Genomic DNA, 13,124 nt, shown 5'->3' with positions numbered 1-13,124 from the left:
ATGCCAAGACACACCCCAAAACCAGCCACGACACGCCTGTATTTTTGCCACCACTCCTGTAACCGCCCCTAAACAGTCCCTGAATGTCAACCACTTTGCAAAGAACTCGTCACTGCGGGCGGCATCGCTAAGGTACCTTGGCGCATGTGCAGTGCGACCGCAACACAGGCGCAGTCGGCTGATCGCTCAACTGCGTAAATATCGACATTGCGTCCACAACTGAATCAGGCCCTATGTTCATTCTTTCTGTCCAAAAATGAATGAATATAGTCCCAACACTCTAATCATAAGGTCTAAAGTAGCCAAATATACTAAGTACAGTACATATTAAACTCATGGTTCTGTTTATTAGAAAAAGAAATATAAAACACAATATATTTTAACAAAACAATAATATGCATGATCGTCAAAGTGTCATTTTAATAAAAGACTTGGAATAGAAAGATGGATAGAAACTGCTCCTTATTTCACAAGGAAATATGGTCCATTTTAAATGTTTCTTAGAAACACAGTTGTGTGTGAAGTCAGGACCCCTGCGTACAATTATATACAACTGCATCACATATAGGAATATAAACACAGGCCTCTGAATCTCCTTGTGAAAGTAACTGCATTGGAGGAAGATACCTGGAAAATAATATGACAAGGTGAATAATTACGACACTGAGGTTACTTGATTTACCATAAATAATTTCTAAAGTGAGCACTTACATATTGAGCCAAAACAAGACATAGATCAGTAACCAGAAACACGACAATAACACTTTCATTGTTTTATACATCTATCGACTTGGGTATAATAAGCATACGTCTTAAGAACCCCTGTACATTATACTCGTACTAACCTTGTTAATGACTCTTGGACAACTTCCAGGGGGAGTCAGGAAGAACCCCAACATCGGAAGCCTTCTACACCCCCCGCAAAAGGGACACCAGATCTGTACTAACCAAACTGGAAATGGTTTTATAGTTTTTTATAGCAAGGGGATCCCACACTTTTGTATAAAGTTTCAATTAGCTGCTAAATTCTGTCCGAGTCTTGCGTGCTTTAATAACGCAAGTTAGCCAAAGAGGTAACCTCACTCGTCTTTGCTTGCATCAAATAGTTCTCCTCCTGTAATTACCTGCAAAGTGGGCTTCATTTAATCTCCCCTTGAGGAGGAGAGCACACTGCATTTAAATTTATTTTATACAGAGCACTGTTTATGAAAACTGTTTTCTCTAGGGTAAAGGCCCCCATACATCAGAGATTGATTGCAGTAATCGTGCAATTTGCAATCGATTGTGTATAAATGTGTATAAAAATCTTTCCCTTTTTCAATTGATTGTGGCAATTCTGCATCGATTGAAAAAGGGAAAGATTTTTATACACAATCGATTGCAAATTGCACGATTGCTGCAATCAATCTCTGATGTATGGGGGCCTTAAGACTTGACCTCTGCCAGCTCTGACGTGACGCAGAATTAAAGTCCAATTGCATAACGGGATTGGCTGAGCACAGAATGGAACACCCTATTAAATGCACCCACTCAAACTTTATCTAATAACAATATTCTGTGCAAATTAAGGGCCTGATTCAGACCCACTCGCGAGCGGCTGTCCGCTCGCAAGTGGGTCGATGGTGTGCACTGAGCATGCGCACGACGGAGGGAGCTCCGTTGTGCGCATGCGCGAGACGCGACGAGCGAAGGACTTTCCTTCGCTCGTTGTGTCTGATCAAAGGGGGCGTGCTGTCGATGTTGATTGACAGCACGCCCCCTTTGGTGGGCGTGCCTCCCAGACGGGGGCGTTCCCAAGGGAACGCCTACCGTCAGAAGCCGGCCCACTGACATCACTAGTGATGTCAGTGGGAGTGATTTTGGCTCTGATAGAGCCAAAATCACTCCGGGCCTTGCGGTTGAGAAACTCAACCGCAGGCTCCGGCTCGCAGTGGCGATGGTCAAGACCATCGCGACCATCAACCTGCACGCTCGTATAGGCTGTGGGTGGTGACCCACAGCTATACGAGCGTCCAGGAGGACGCTCCATTTTTATGGAGGACGGCCCTCATTCAGAGCGAGCGCTCTGCTCAGAGCGTCCGGCTCTGAATGAGGGCCTAAATCTCATTTCTGCTCTGTAATATGAGGTGAATTGGACTGCACCTATTGTGGTACTTCACGAGGAACGCCTCTGTACTGTCTTTTGCCCCTATGCAATGCAGCCATCTTGCTTCCCAGATCTATGACTCCTGGCGGAAACCTAGGTTCATGTGCACAGCAAGGTTGCATTTTGCGCTTTGCAAATGAAATGATCACTTACACAGTTGAGGCAGCCATTTTGTGTGCTGCAATCCATGAGGAGCTAGTGATATCCCTGAGAAACTGCATTAATATGCAGTCTGTGAATCTACAAGGTACAGTGACCGCAATAAGCTTGGTGAGGTCTCAAGTTCCTAAAAAATTGATTGGATGTATTCCCATGAATACACATTCAGTCTACAGAATTGTATGAGACAGATACATGAAAAGCTGAGAGAGAACACGTATAATCTAAATTTATACATGGAAAACAAGTCCTATAAGTTATAAAAGATATAAAAAACATAAAACATTGATATAAAACAGTGGGGGAGTTAAATAGACCACTCACCTTTAATTACATTTCTCCACACTGAGCAACAACGACGGGTAGTTTGGGTTTATTGTTGGGGCCAGTTGGTACATTCTGTGAGAAAGAGAAAGTTATAGATTATACTGTACTAATGTTTATACCATACAGGATTCTGACAGCTGCATAAACCTGAACGACTGTACAGTCACACCCACTACACCACCATAAAGCCTGATAGTGCCCTGCATATCTTTATTACAGTTACCTGAGAAGGTGTGCCAAAAACTCAGCACTTTCCTATGGATCAAAGTCTAACAATTTGTTCTGGCTTTTTTCCTATACATGTATCTTTAATAAGATATTTTGTTCTCATGCCAGAAACATGCTTTGTTTACGTGTTACTGCTTACTAAAATCAACTATCCATAAAGAGGTACTATTCCTGAATGCTATTCGAATCACATTTTCTCAAAAATTAACCACCGAGTGTTAGATGCGCTGCCCTCGCGCTGAAATACTGACGCAGAGTAGGCAATTGCCCCAATATCGCAGTGCATACAGATGGAAGCGATGCCCAGACAGTGATCAAATGTACTCAGACCACTATCATACATGTACATAAATCTGGTTGTTAGATGGCCTCAATCGGCTATGTGACCAAACTGAACCCTGGTCCTGTCGCTCTGACCAGCTTTACAGTGCATCTAATAAACTAGATTAAACTAGGTTATGGATTGTAAGAATAATTACCATAAGGTCTATATGAGTTATAAAGGAAAAACTATTGTAGTACACACTGGGCTATGATCCTTTTTTTTTATTCTACAGCAGCATAACGAATAGAAAATGGGGGCGCAATTCCATAAATGACAGTTTAATAAATGACAGTTTAATAATGTACATAAAAAGTAAAATACAATATAAGAAGAAAAAATTTATATATAAAAAATACCAAAATGAAAACTAAAATAAAATAAAATGAAACATACACAGTGCTGAATTCGGTTTTTATATGCTGATTGTCCCCAGGGTTTCTGTAAAACTTGAAATCAAAGTTCCTCAGTGAAGAACCTTAAATAATGATAAAATACTTAACAATGTGTTTATAGTCAGAATAGGCACCACTCCAGAGAGCCTTCTTCCTATAGTGCAAGCTTGGTCAGAAAGAAAAAATGTGAGTACTCACAGTTAAGAAGAATTTGTGGTGACTGTCCGAGGGAACCTTTAACCCTTTATAGGGAGGTGAGCCTTTTGATTTCTCTATAAATCCATCTCTGGACTGACTGAAACAGTTAGGGCACTTAAAAAAGTGCTATAGGATATATTTTCACCAAAACAAACTCTGATTGAAACGGTTTGGGAAATGTGTCCTGAGTAGCTGCACATGAAACGGGCACCAATTGTGCGGTGATGTGGTCACAGATCACGTGACAAGCAATGGACTTCAGCAGCTGTATCCTTCTGTGGCTGGTCAAAAATATTCTAAGGCTGCCAAAAATGTGATGGCCGTCAGTCAGGCTGTGGTGAAGAAGCAGGTATGTGTAGTCACAGGTCCCAGGGCGCCTAGGAGAACCTGTTTCATGTGCAGGTTTTATTTTCAAGTTTTACAGAAACCCCAGGGACAATAAGAATATAGTGCATATAAACACCGAATTCAGCACTGTATTTATTTTATTTTATTTAATTTAGTTTTCATTTTGGTAATTTTGACATATTATAATGTTTTCTTTTCTAAATTTCTTAACTAATAGAGCAGTTAGTTTGTGTCAATAACTAGGCATGTGGAACTTTCTGTAACATATGGCAATTTGCAGTGAGCAATATCCAAATCATTGTCTGTTACAGGAGATCTCCAAACAGAAGCATTTTTCTTGTATTGGCAATGCTTGTCTACCTCTATAACAATCTTATTCCTGACAGTTCAAAGACAAATTATTATTACTAGTTTTTAAATATCTATCCTTGTTGCTACACATGTACATGTACAGTATGTCCATAGTCACCGTAGACAGCGACTGGCGTAATCATACTAAGGAATAAGCATGCCTTGTACACGGGTAAAACTCAGACTTCTCATTGAGAGAAGCTAGGGCTACTGCATACAATGTATGTCATTTCTCTATAGAAGTTCTCTATAGAAGTGGATTGTCATATCATTAAATGGTGTGACACTGCATGGAAAAAGCTGTGAATACCAAAACTGGGATGCAAGCAAAGTAAATATATATTTACATGGGGTAACTAGATGAAAGTGGACAGCTGTCCCGAAATGTATGGAAAAGGAAGACAATATAAAAAGTTTATTCTCCTAAACAACAGAATCTGAGTATTTTTGCAGATTGAGATGCAGACTATTTAAAAGCAGTGTTATGTTGTTTTGCACTTAAAAAAATAGTGGAGAAAGAAAAATGCAATTATTTAGCTAAAACATGTCTAATTATTGCAGTGCTATACAGAAATCCCACTTAGCAAGGATCGCAAAATGCGCGCTATAGTGCGTTTTTACACGCTACAACAAACTGGGGACCCAGTTTTAAAAACTGATCGGGTCCTGTAGGACCCACTGGCGGTGTGTGTCCTGCAGTGGCCAATCATCACGCGGCGCCTCCCCCCAGCCAATCATCGGGCCCATCTAGCAGCCGGCGCTCCTTCAGCAAGCTGAGCTCTGTGCACGCAGGAGGCAGGGAAGGTGAACACTACATGGGACAGGAGGGAGCTGCAACAGTGACCCGGACGGGGGCTCCCAGCAAAAGCAAGGAGGTAACCACTACCCCATGTGCTGTCTATCCTTACCTCCTCCCTACCCTCAGTTCTGTCCCAGCTGCTATCCCAACCCCCTCCCTAACCCCAGTACTGCCCCCAGTATTGCCTCTCCTAACCCCCTCCTTGCCACCAGTACTGCCCTAGTTATCTACCCTTACTCCTCCCTACACCCAGTATTGCCTGCTTCTAACCTCTTCCTTGCCCACAGTACTGCCATAGCTACTAACGACTCTTTTCCCCTCTATGCCTCCCATACTACCCCAGCTGCTATCTACACTTGTCCCCTCTATGCCTCCCATACTGCCCCAGCTGCTATCTACACTTGTCCCCTCTCTACCCCCAGTGCTGCCCCAGCTTCTATCCTGACCCAGCACTGCCCCTAACCCCCTCCTTGCCCCCCCAGTACTGCCATAGCTGCTATCTACCCTGGCCCCCTCCCTACACCCAGCACTTCCTGTCCCTAACCTCTTCCTTGCCCACAGTACTGCCATAGCTACTAACTACTCTTTTCCCCTCTATGCCTCCCATACTGCCCCAGCTGCTATCTACACTTGTCCCCTCTCTACCCCCAGTGCTGCCCCAGCTTCTATCCTGACCCAGCACTGCCCCTAACCCCCTCCTTGCCCCCCCAGAACTGCCATAGCTGCTATCTACCCTGGCCCCCTCCCTACACCCAGCACTTCCTGTCCCTAACCTCCTCCTTGCCCGCAGTACTGCCCCAGCTGCTATCTACCCTCGCCCCCTCCCTACCCCAAGTACTGCTTTCCAATAACCCCCACCGTGCCCCCCAAGTACTGCGTCAGCTGCTAAATATCATTGCCCCTCTCTACCCCCAGCACTGCCTGCCCCAAGCCCCCTCCTTGCCCCCCAGCACTGTCGCAAAAACAACTGTCTGCTCTTACCCCACTCTACCCCCAGCCCTGCCTGCCCTTACACCCCTATAGCTGCAGCTCTAGCCCAACTTCTCCCTGCCTTTACCACAACTGCTATATACCCCACCAGCACAGTCCCAACTGGTGCCTGCCCTCAACTCCCATAATATGTGACGGGACCCAGAAAAAGTGATGTAGGACCCCAATTTTTGGAAGCGAGGGGTCCCTGGGATCCACAATTTTTTTCGCTCAGCACGATCACTGCTGTAGTATATATTACTTCATAGTTAATACATATAAAGTTAGCCTGTTTGAATACGGAAGGAGCAGAAACTACCAGAGTGCACAGTACTTAGGCTAAATCTATAACTCTCTTCCAGCCAAGGTATTACAGTGAGCTAGATGGATTTATGCCAGAGTGCAGGTGACATGTAGTTTCAGAAAAACATGTTGATAAATCCTATGCCCAGTAAAACAGTGTTATGTACAATACATTACTCCATGTTCTTGCTGTTCATTGCCCTATGGTCTTGCTATTAAAGACGCCTATAACTAAAATCCAAGACCGTGGTTTGTCTGTGTTGGAGACATTTTGTATACAGGGAGCAACGATCATTTTCTAAAGGAGTGTTCAACCTGGGCCTACCATACATAGCACGAACAGCAAGAACAGCCCTAAGATTATGACACTGTAAGGAAAACAACACACTACTAGATGGACACAGCCATGATAATCACGATGCTGGAAAATCTGGGCTCTTTATAAGGGACTATGTGTAACATACAGATGTGTCCTCGCACATCTTTGATGCAGTCGATCTCGACATGCCAGATACCGTGACACTCTGCAAGCGCCGGGTGTTTTTTTTTTCACAGAAAAATTTTACTAAGTTGCAATGTGATGCGACTTGGATGCACCAAGAGACTGTACGAATTAATCTGATAAGCGACACTTGTATATCTGTGTGCGACCGAGTCTCTGAATCAGCATACAAAGTGCAACAATGCAGCGGCTGAGGCTTTATTCCATGCGAAGTGTCGCATATCAAATTAATCAGCACAGCCTCCTGGGGCGTCCTAGTCACATCACATTGTGACTTGGCCGTATTCAATTAGCGACGAAAATGGTAGCTTTTTGCAAGAAAAAAACGCAAAAAGGCGAAAATGGAGAAAAATCACTGGAGGAAAAAGTTTTCTCCATCCCAGACCAGGAGAAAAAAAAAGCAAAATCCCTATTTTTGGCTAAAAAATGTAGGGATTTCTTTTAGAACCCTTTGGACACCACCCCCTAATGATAAATGAGCCAAACATTTTTTTGTAAGTTGCGCACTTTTAGAAAAACAACCGTGCAAATTTTAGGCGAATAAAAATCGTTGAAAATTGTTTTAATTGTATGGGTCTGATTTTTCAGGGGGGTGATATGGATGCGCCAAGTGTTTTAAACATCGCACGCAGTCGCAGCAGGCGGTTTAACGGTTTTTAAAGTTGCGTTTTTACAACACGAAAATATATTTGCACCCATTTTAACGTACCCTCAATTTACGTGTAACAGTAATTTCCTGGCAAAAAATAGCTTACTGTCATTATCAACTTTTTTTTTTTTTTCACCCAAAGTTTGCGCAGTCGTTTTTTTTGCCAAAGTGCGCAACCTACGAATACAATTTGGGGTAATTTATCATTATGGGGTGTCCAAAGGGTTCTGAAAGAAATCCCCACATTTTTAGCCAAACAATAGGGATTGTGCTTTTTTTTTTTCTCCTGGTCTGGGAAGGAGAAAACTTTTCTCCAGTTTTTAGTCTCCATTTTCGCCTGTTAGCTGATTTCTTGGTGATAATTTAGCAGTTTTTTGGCGACAAAAGTGCCTTTTTCGCTGATGGCGAAAAAACACATCCGTTTTTGCCGCTAATTGAATATGGCCTAGATGCATTTTCGGCAAAAAAAAAAAAGACAACTGATGATAGCAGATTTCCACAGGAACTTGTGGCCCACTCGTGCTAGGCATGTCATGCTGCGTGGCGTGTTGAGGATAGATTATAGGACACATCTAGATATGGTTTCTAGTCAACATAAATGGTCTTCCGTGCAACCCAGAATACAATTGGCTAATGTATAATGGTATAATTATTATTCAATGGTTATAAATAAAGTGTGTTTATGGCGGCATGAAAAACTTGGCTGCAGAGCTTGCCATCACTATAGTCCTCTACAGTCATAACTCAGCGTAGGGAGCATAGGAAAAGGACTTTCTACATAGCATTATGAAAAAAGGAGGAAAAAGAGAGAAGGAATACTGGAACACTCGAGACTCATACTCACAGAAAGGTAGACTGAAAACCGGTGACCAGTACTAGAGCCCACACAAAGCCAGGTGCGGCAGGGCGGGTGACTATAGACTTCGAAGAAAGAGAGATAACAAAGGTAAGTTCTTACCATCTGTCTCATTTTCTTCCTCAGGGTCCATAGGCTCCACAGGAAGACCTTGGGGATGTCTCAAAGCAGTCTTTTTAAGGGTGGTGACGCTCCTGCACTGAGAGGAGAATCCGATGCCCAAAGGAAGCATCCTGAGAAGCGAAGGTGTCAAATGCATAGAACCTCAGAAAGGTCTGAATGGAAGACCACGTGGCCACCTTACACAGCTGAACAGCCGAGGAGCCACGGCGAGCTGCCCATAGACCGAGTAGAATGAGCTTTAACAGAAGCAGGAACAGGCAGGCCTGCCTGTGAGTAAGCCTCTGAGATAGTCATACGAAGCCATCTAGCCAAAAGTTTGATTGTTGGCTGGCCATCCTTTCTTGTGAAATCTGAAAGTACAAATAAGGAATCCGATTTCCGAAGGGAACTGGTCCGGTCCAGGTAAATCCTGAGAGCACGGACCACATACAATGAGGCCTCACCAGCCGAGAGGTATGGTGACTGAAAGGCCTGTACAATCATTTCCTGATTAATGTGGAAATTAAAAACTACTTTAGGAAGGAACCCCGAGTGCGAAGCACAGCCCTGCCCTGGTGAAATATCAGAAAGGGAGGAAGACAGGAGAGCGCCCCCAATTCTGATACCCTCCTGGCCGAAGCAATCGCCAGAAGAAAAAGCAACTTAGCTGTCAACCACTTGAGCTCCACCGAATCTAGTGGTTCAAATGGAGGACCCTGGAGGGCCTGAAGAACTACCGCCAAATCCCAAGGCGCCACTGGGGAAACAAAGGGAGGTTGAATCCGGAGGACACCCTGGAAAAAGGTGCGGATATCCGGAAGCACACACACAGTGCAGAGACATGCACTTTCAATGAGGCAAGGCATAGGCCGAGGTCCAAACCAGATTGAAGGAATGCCAATATTCTAGAAATACAAAACACTTGAGGGTCGTAATCTCTTGTGCGACACCACTGAAAATAGGTATGCCACATTCTGTGGTAGATCCTGGCTAAGGCAGGCTTGCGTGCCCGAAGCATGGTGAAGATGACCGAGCTAGAGAATCCCTTGATGGATGTCTCAAGAGCCACGCCGTCAAAGACAGACGGTCCAGGTCCGGGTAAAGTCAAGGACCCTGAGACAACAGATCCAGGAGTTGAGATAGCAGGAACAGAGTGTCGATGGAGAGACTCCGAAGATCGGAGTACCAATGACGTCTGGGCCAAGCTGGGGCCACCAGCAGGACCATGCCTCTGTCCTGTTTGAACTTCCGAGGAAACAGGGATATCAGAGGAAATAGGTACGCAAACTGGAAGTTCCACTTCACTGACAGAGCGTCCACTATATTTGCTTCGGCATCTCTTGCTCTGGACCCGTACACTGGCAACTTGTGATTGTGACTGGAGGCTATGAGGTCCACCTCTGAGAGGCCCCATTTGACCACTAGGAGTTGAAACACCTCTTGGTGAAGAGACCATTCCCCCGGATGCACGTCGTGACGGCTGAGGAAGCCCGCTTCCCAATTGAGGACTCCCGGAATGAACACTGCCGAGATGGCTGGGAGATGACACTCTGCCCAAGTCAGGATGCGTGATACTTCTGTCATATCTACCCGACTTCGAATACCTCCTTGATGGTTGATGTACGCCACTGTGGTGGAGTTGTCAGAGTGAACCTGCACAGCCTTTCCGTGAAGAACGTGCGTTGACATCATGAAGGCCCTGTTCACAGCCCGAAGTTCCAAAACGTTGATTGGAATAATTGCTTCGTCCGCTGTCCAACGGCCCTGAAAAGAGTGTGGGCCGGTCACCGCACCGTAAACCCGGAGACTGGCGTCCGTTGTCAGAAGAACCCAGTCCGGGATCCAAAAGGGGCGAACCTTGGTGAGATGAGCTGTTTGTAGCCACCAAGACAGAGCCAAACACACCTCCGGAGGAAGCACCAGAGTCCTGATCCGGCGAGGTAACCCGTTCCACTTGGATAGTATCAGCCACTGCAGGGGCCTGGAATTAAACTGGGCCTATTCCACCATTTCAAATGTGGACACCATGGATTCTAGAACCTGCATCGCCGAGTGTACTAACACCCGGAGACTGCGCAGGCAATTGCGCACCCACAGTTGCAGAGAGGAGATCTTTTCTGGAGTTTGAAAAATCCTCTGCTGATGAGAATCCAGAGAGCTCCCAAATGCACCATTCTCTGTGAGGGAATTAGGGAGGACTTTTTCCAGATGATCAGCCACCCATGCGCTTGTAGACAAGCGATCGTCAGGTGCAAGGGTTGCTGAAGTACCTTTGGAGAGCCTGCCAACAACAGGAGGTCGTCTAGGTATGGCAGGGGTCGTATACCCTGACTCCGTAGGTGGGCTGCCATGACAGCCATAATTTTGGTAAATACCCTTGGGTCCGTGGAGAGGCCAAAGGGCAGCTCCCGAAACTGGAAGTGTTGTTGCAGTATAGCAAACTGCAGATAACGCTGGTGGGAAGACGTTACGGGGACATGCAGGTATGCATCCTGAATGTCCAGTGACACCATATAATCCCCAGGTTCCATAGCCAGAATTATGGATCGCAAAGATTCCAATCTGAACTTGGGCACCCTGAGGAACTTGTTCAGAGATTTTAGGTTGAGGATAGACCGATGAGACCCATTCGGTTTTTTAATCAGAAACAGAGTAGAGTAGTAACCAGTCCCACGTTGAGATAGTGGAACTGGAACAATTACCCCTGCTTTAAGCAAGGACTCTATGGCCTCCTGAATCTACAAGGCCTTTGTCTTGTCCAGAGGGGGGCTTGTGCAGAAAAACTGGTGGGGAGGTCTTCGACAGAATGAGAGGGTGTACCCCTGAGAGACCACTTCTTTTACCCAAGCGCCCTTGGTGGTGAGGCACCAGCGCTAGGCGAACTGAAGAAGTCGGCCTACCACCCTGGGATCTACAAGAGGGAGGCCCGTCCCATTAGGCTGAGGGTTTATCCTGTGGCTTGGAAGTAGGACGTCTGGCACTCCAGGCTTGTTTCTTAGGCTTAGAGGTCGACTTGGCCGCTGATTGTCTAGGGAAAGAATGTCCATTGGGCTTTCCTTGAGAACGAAAGGGCCGAAAGGAAGAGGTTCTAGCCTTTGAAGGCGCTGCTGCCGATGGCATAAAAGCAGACTTAGATTTCGCCAGTGTGTCTACAATTTTGTCCAGGTCTGGACCAAACAATATCTCCCCATTGAAGGACAAGGCCTTCAGGCCCTTTTTGGAATCAGCATCCTCCAGGAGCGTAACCACAAAGAGCGGCGAGCAGACACGGCTGCAGCCGATACTCTGGAAGTCATTAGACTGGCATCTAAAGCCATCTCACCAATATAGGCGGATGCATCCCTCATGTGGCCCACTAAAGCCCTTTGAGTCTCAGGGGCCTCATTGAGGAGGGGTGTCCTCCAACACATTTTCCTAGCTCTCAATGGCCTTGGCCACCCACAAGATAGCTATGGTCGGACGGGCTACAGCTCCTGAGAGGGAGTAAATCAATTTCAGGCATGTCTCCACATTCCTGTCCGTAAAATCTTTCAGGGGAGAAATGGAAGGCATAGGCAGTGTAGCACTCTCAATCAAGCGAGTAACGTGACAATCTACCGCAGGTGGCGATTCCCACTTTTTGCAATGACCCTCAGGGAACGGATAACATGAGGCTAAACTCTTTTTGCGGTTGATACCTCTTGCCAGGTGATTGCCAGGACTCCGCCATGTGGTCTGCCAGCTGGTTAGAGAGCGGGAAAACTGCCAAGTCACCTTTGCCTGTTTAAACCCAGGGTATTTGGATTTAGGGGCATGAACGTCATCCTCTATATTAAGTATGGATCGGACCGCCCTTACCAAAGCTGGAACATAATAGCTGATTTAGGCTCCAACTCCTGTGCAGGAGAATCCGAATCAGACACCTCAGGCACTTCCCCATCATCCGATGACACGTCTGTGTCTGATAGTTGTGTAGACTGGGATGACATTAAAGGACGTTTAGATGCCTTCTGAAGTTTTTCATCCGCAGCATGGTCTGAAAGGCCATAGGCGAAGCTGCCAAACTCTGAATTGAACTAGACAAAACATCCCCCCAGGGTGGTTGCAAATCTTGCGAAAATTCCTAAAGTGGAATGACAGACTGTTGAGGTATCGGAGGGGATTGCATATAGAGCGGTAACCCCTGATAGGGAGCAACAGTCTGAGGCTCAGGAGTAGACTGCAATAATTGCGGGATACCCTGAGAGGGAAAGATGGCTGTTTGGGGTAACCCCATATGGGGAAAAACGGCCGGGACCGCCATGCGATCCGCAATGGAGGCCAGCACCTGAGAAAAAAAATGCCCAAGGGGGATCCTGTCCCAATGTTGGGGGGTTTGAGGGACCAGGCAACTGATAGAACCCCACACATAGCCCATCCTGAGATAAATCCTCCTCTCCTACTCCTGCAGCGCCTGCAGGAGAGCAGAGTGGGCGCAGTAGTGCGTTCGAC

At 45.9% G+C, this 13,124-nt stretch overlaps 1 protein-coding gene across 2 annotated transcripts in view; it reads right to left on the bottom strand.

The window, feature by feature from the left end:
* Window positions 1-327: 327 nt before the first annotated feature.
* Window positions 328-13,124, bottom strand: part of PPIH (peptidylprolyl isomerase H) — a 65,990-nt gene continuing 53,193 nt past the window's right edge. For both annotated transcript variants that reach the window (XM_088453964.1, XM_088453965.1), the window contains exons 9-10: window positions 2,630-2,704; window positions 328-627 (exon numbers count right to left, since the gene is read on the bottom strand). In XM_088453964.1, the coding sequence (XP_088310090.1) occupies window positions 2,636-2,704 (69 nt within the window). In that variant the 3' untranslated portion in view covers window positions 328-627; window positions 2,630-2,635. The remainder of the gene's footprint in view (window positions 628-2,629; window positions 2,705-13,124) is intronic.

This window comes from Taudactylus pleione, unplaced genomic scaffold, assembly GCF_031769625.1.
Source record: "Taudactylus pleione unplaced genomic scaffold, aTauple2 ptg000604l, whole genome shotgun sequence".
Classification (NCBI taxonomy): domain Eukaryota; kingdom Metazoa; phylum Chordata; class Amphibia; order Anura; family Myobatrachidae; genus Taudactylus; species Taudactylus pleione.
This window is presented reverse-complemented; position numbering and strand designations above follow the sequence as displayed.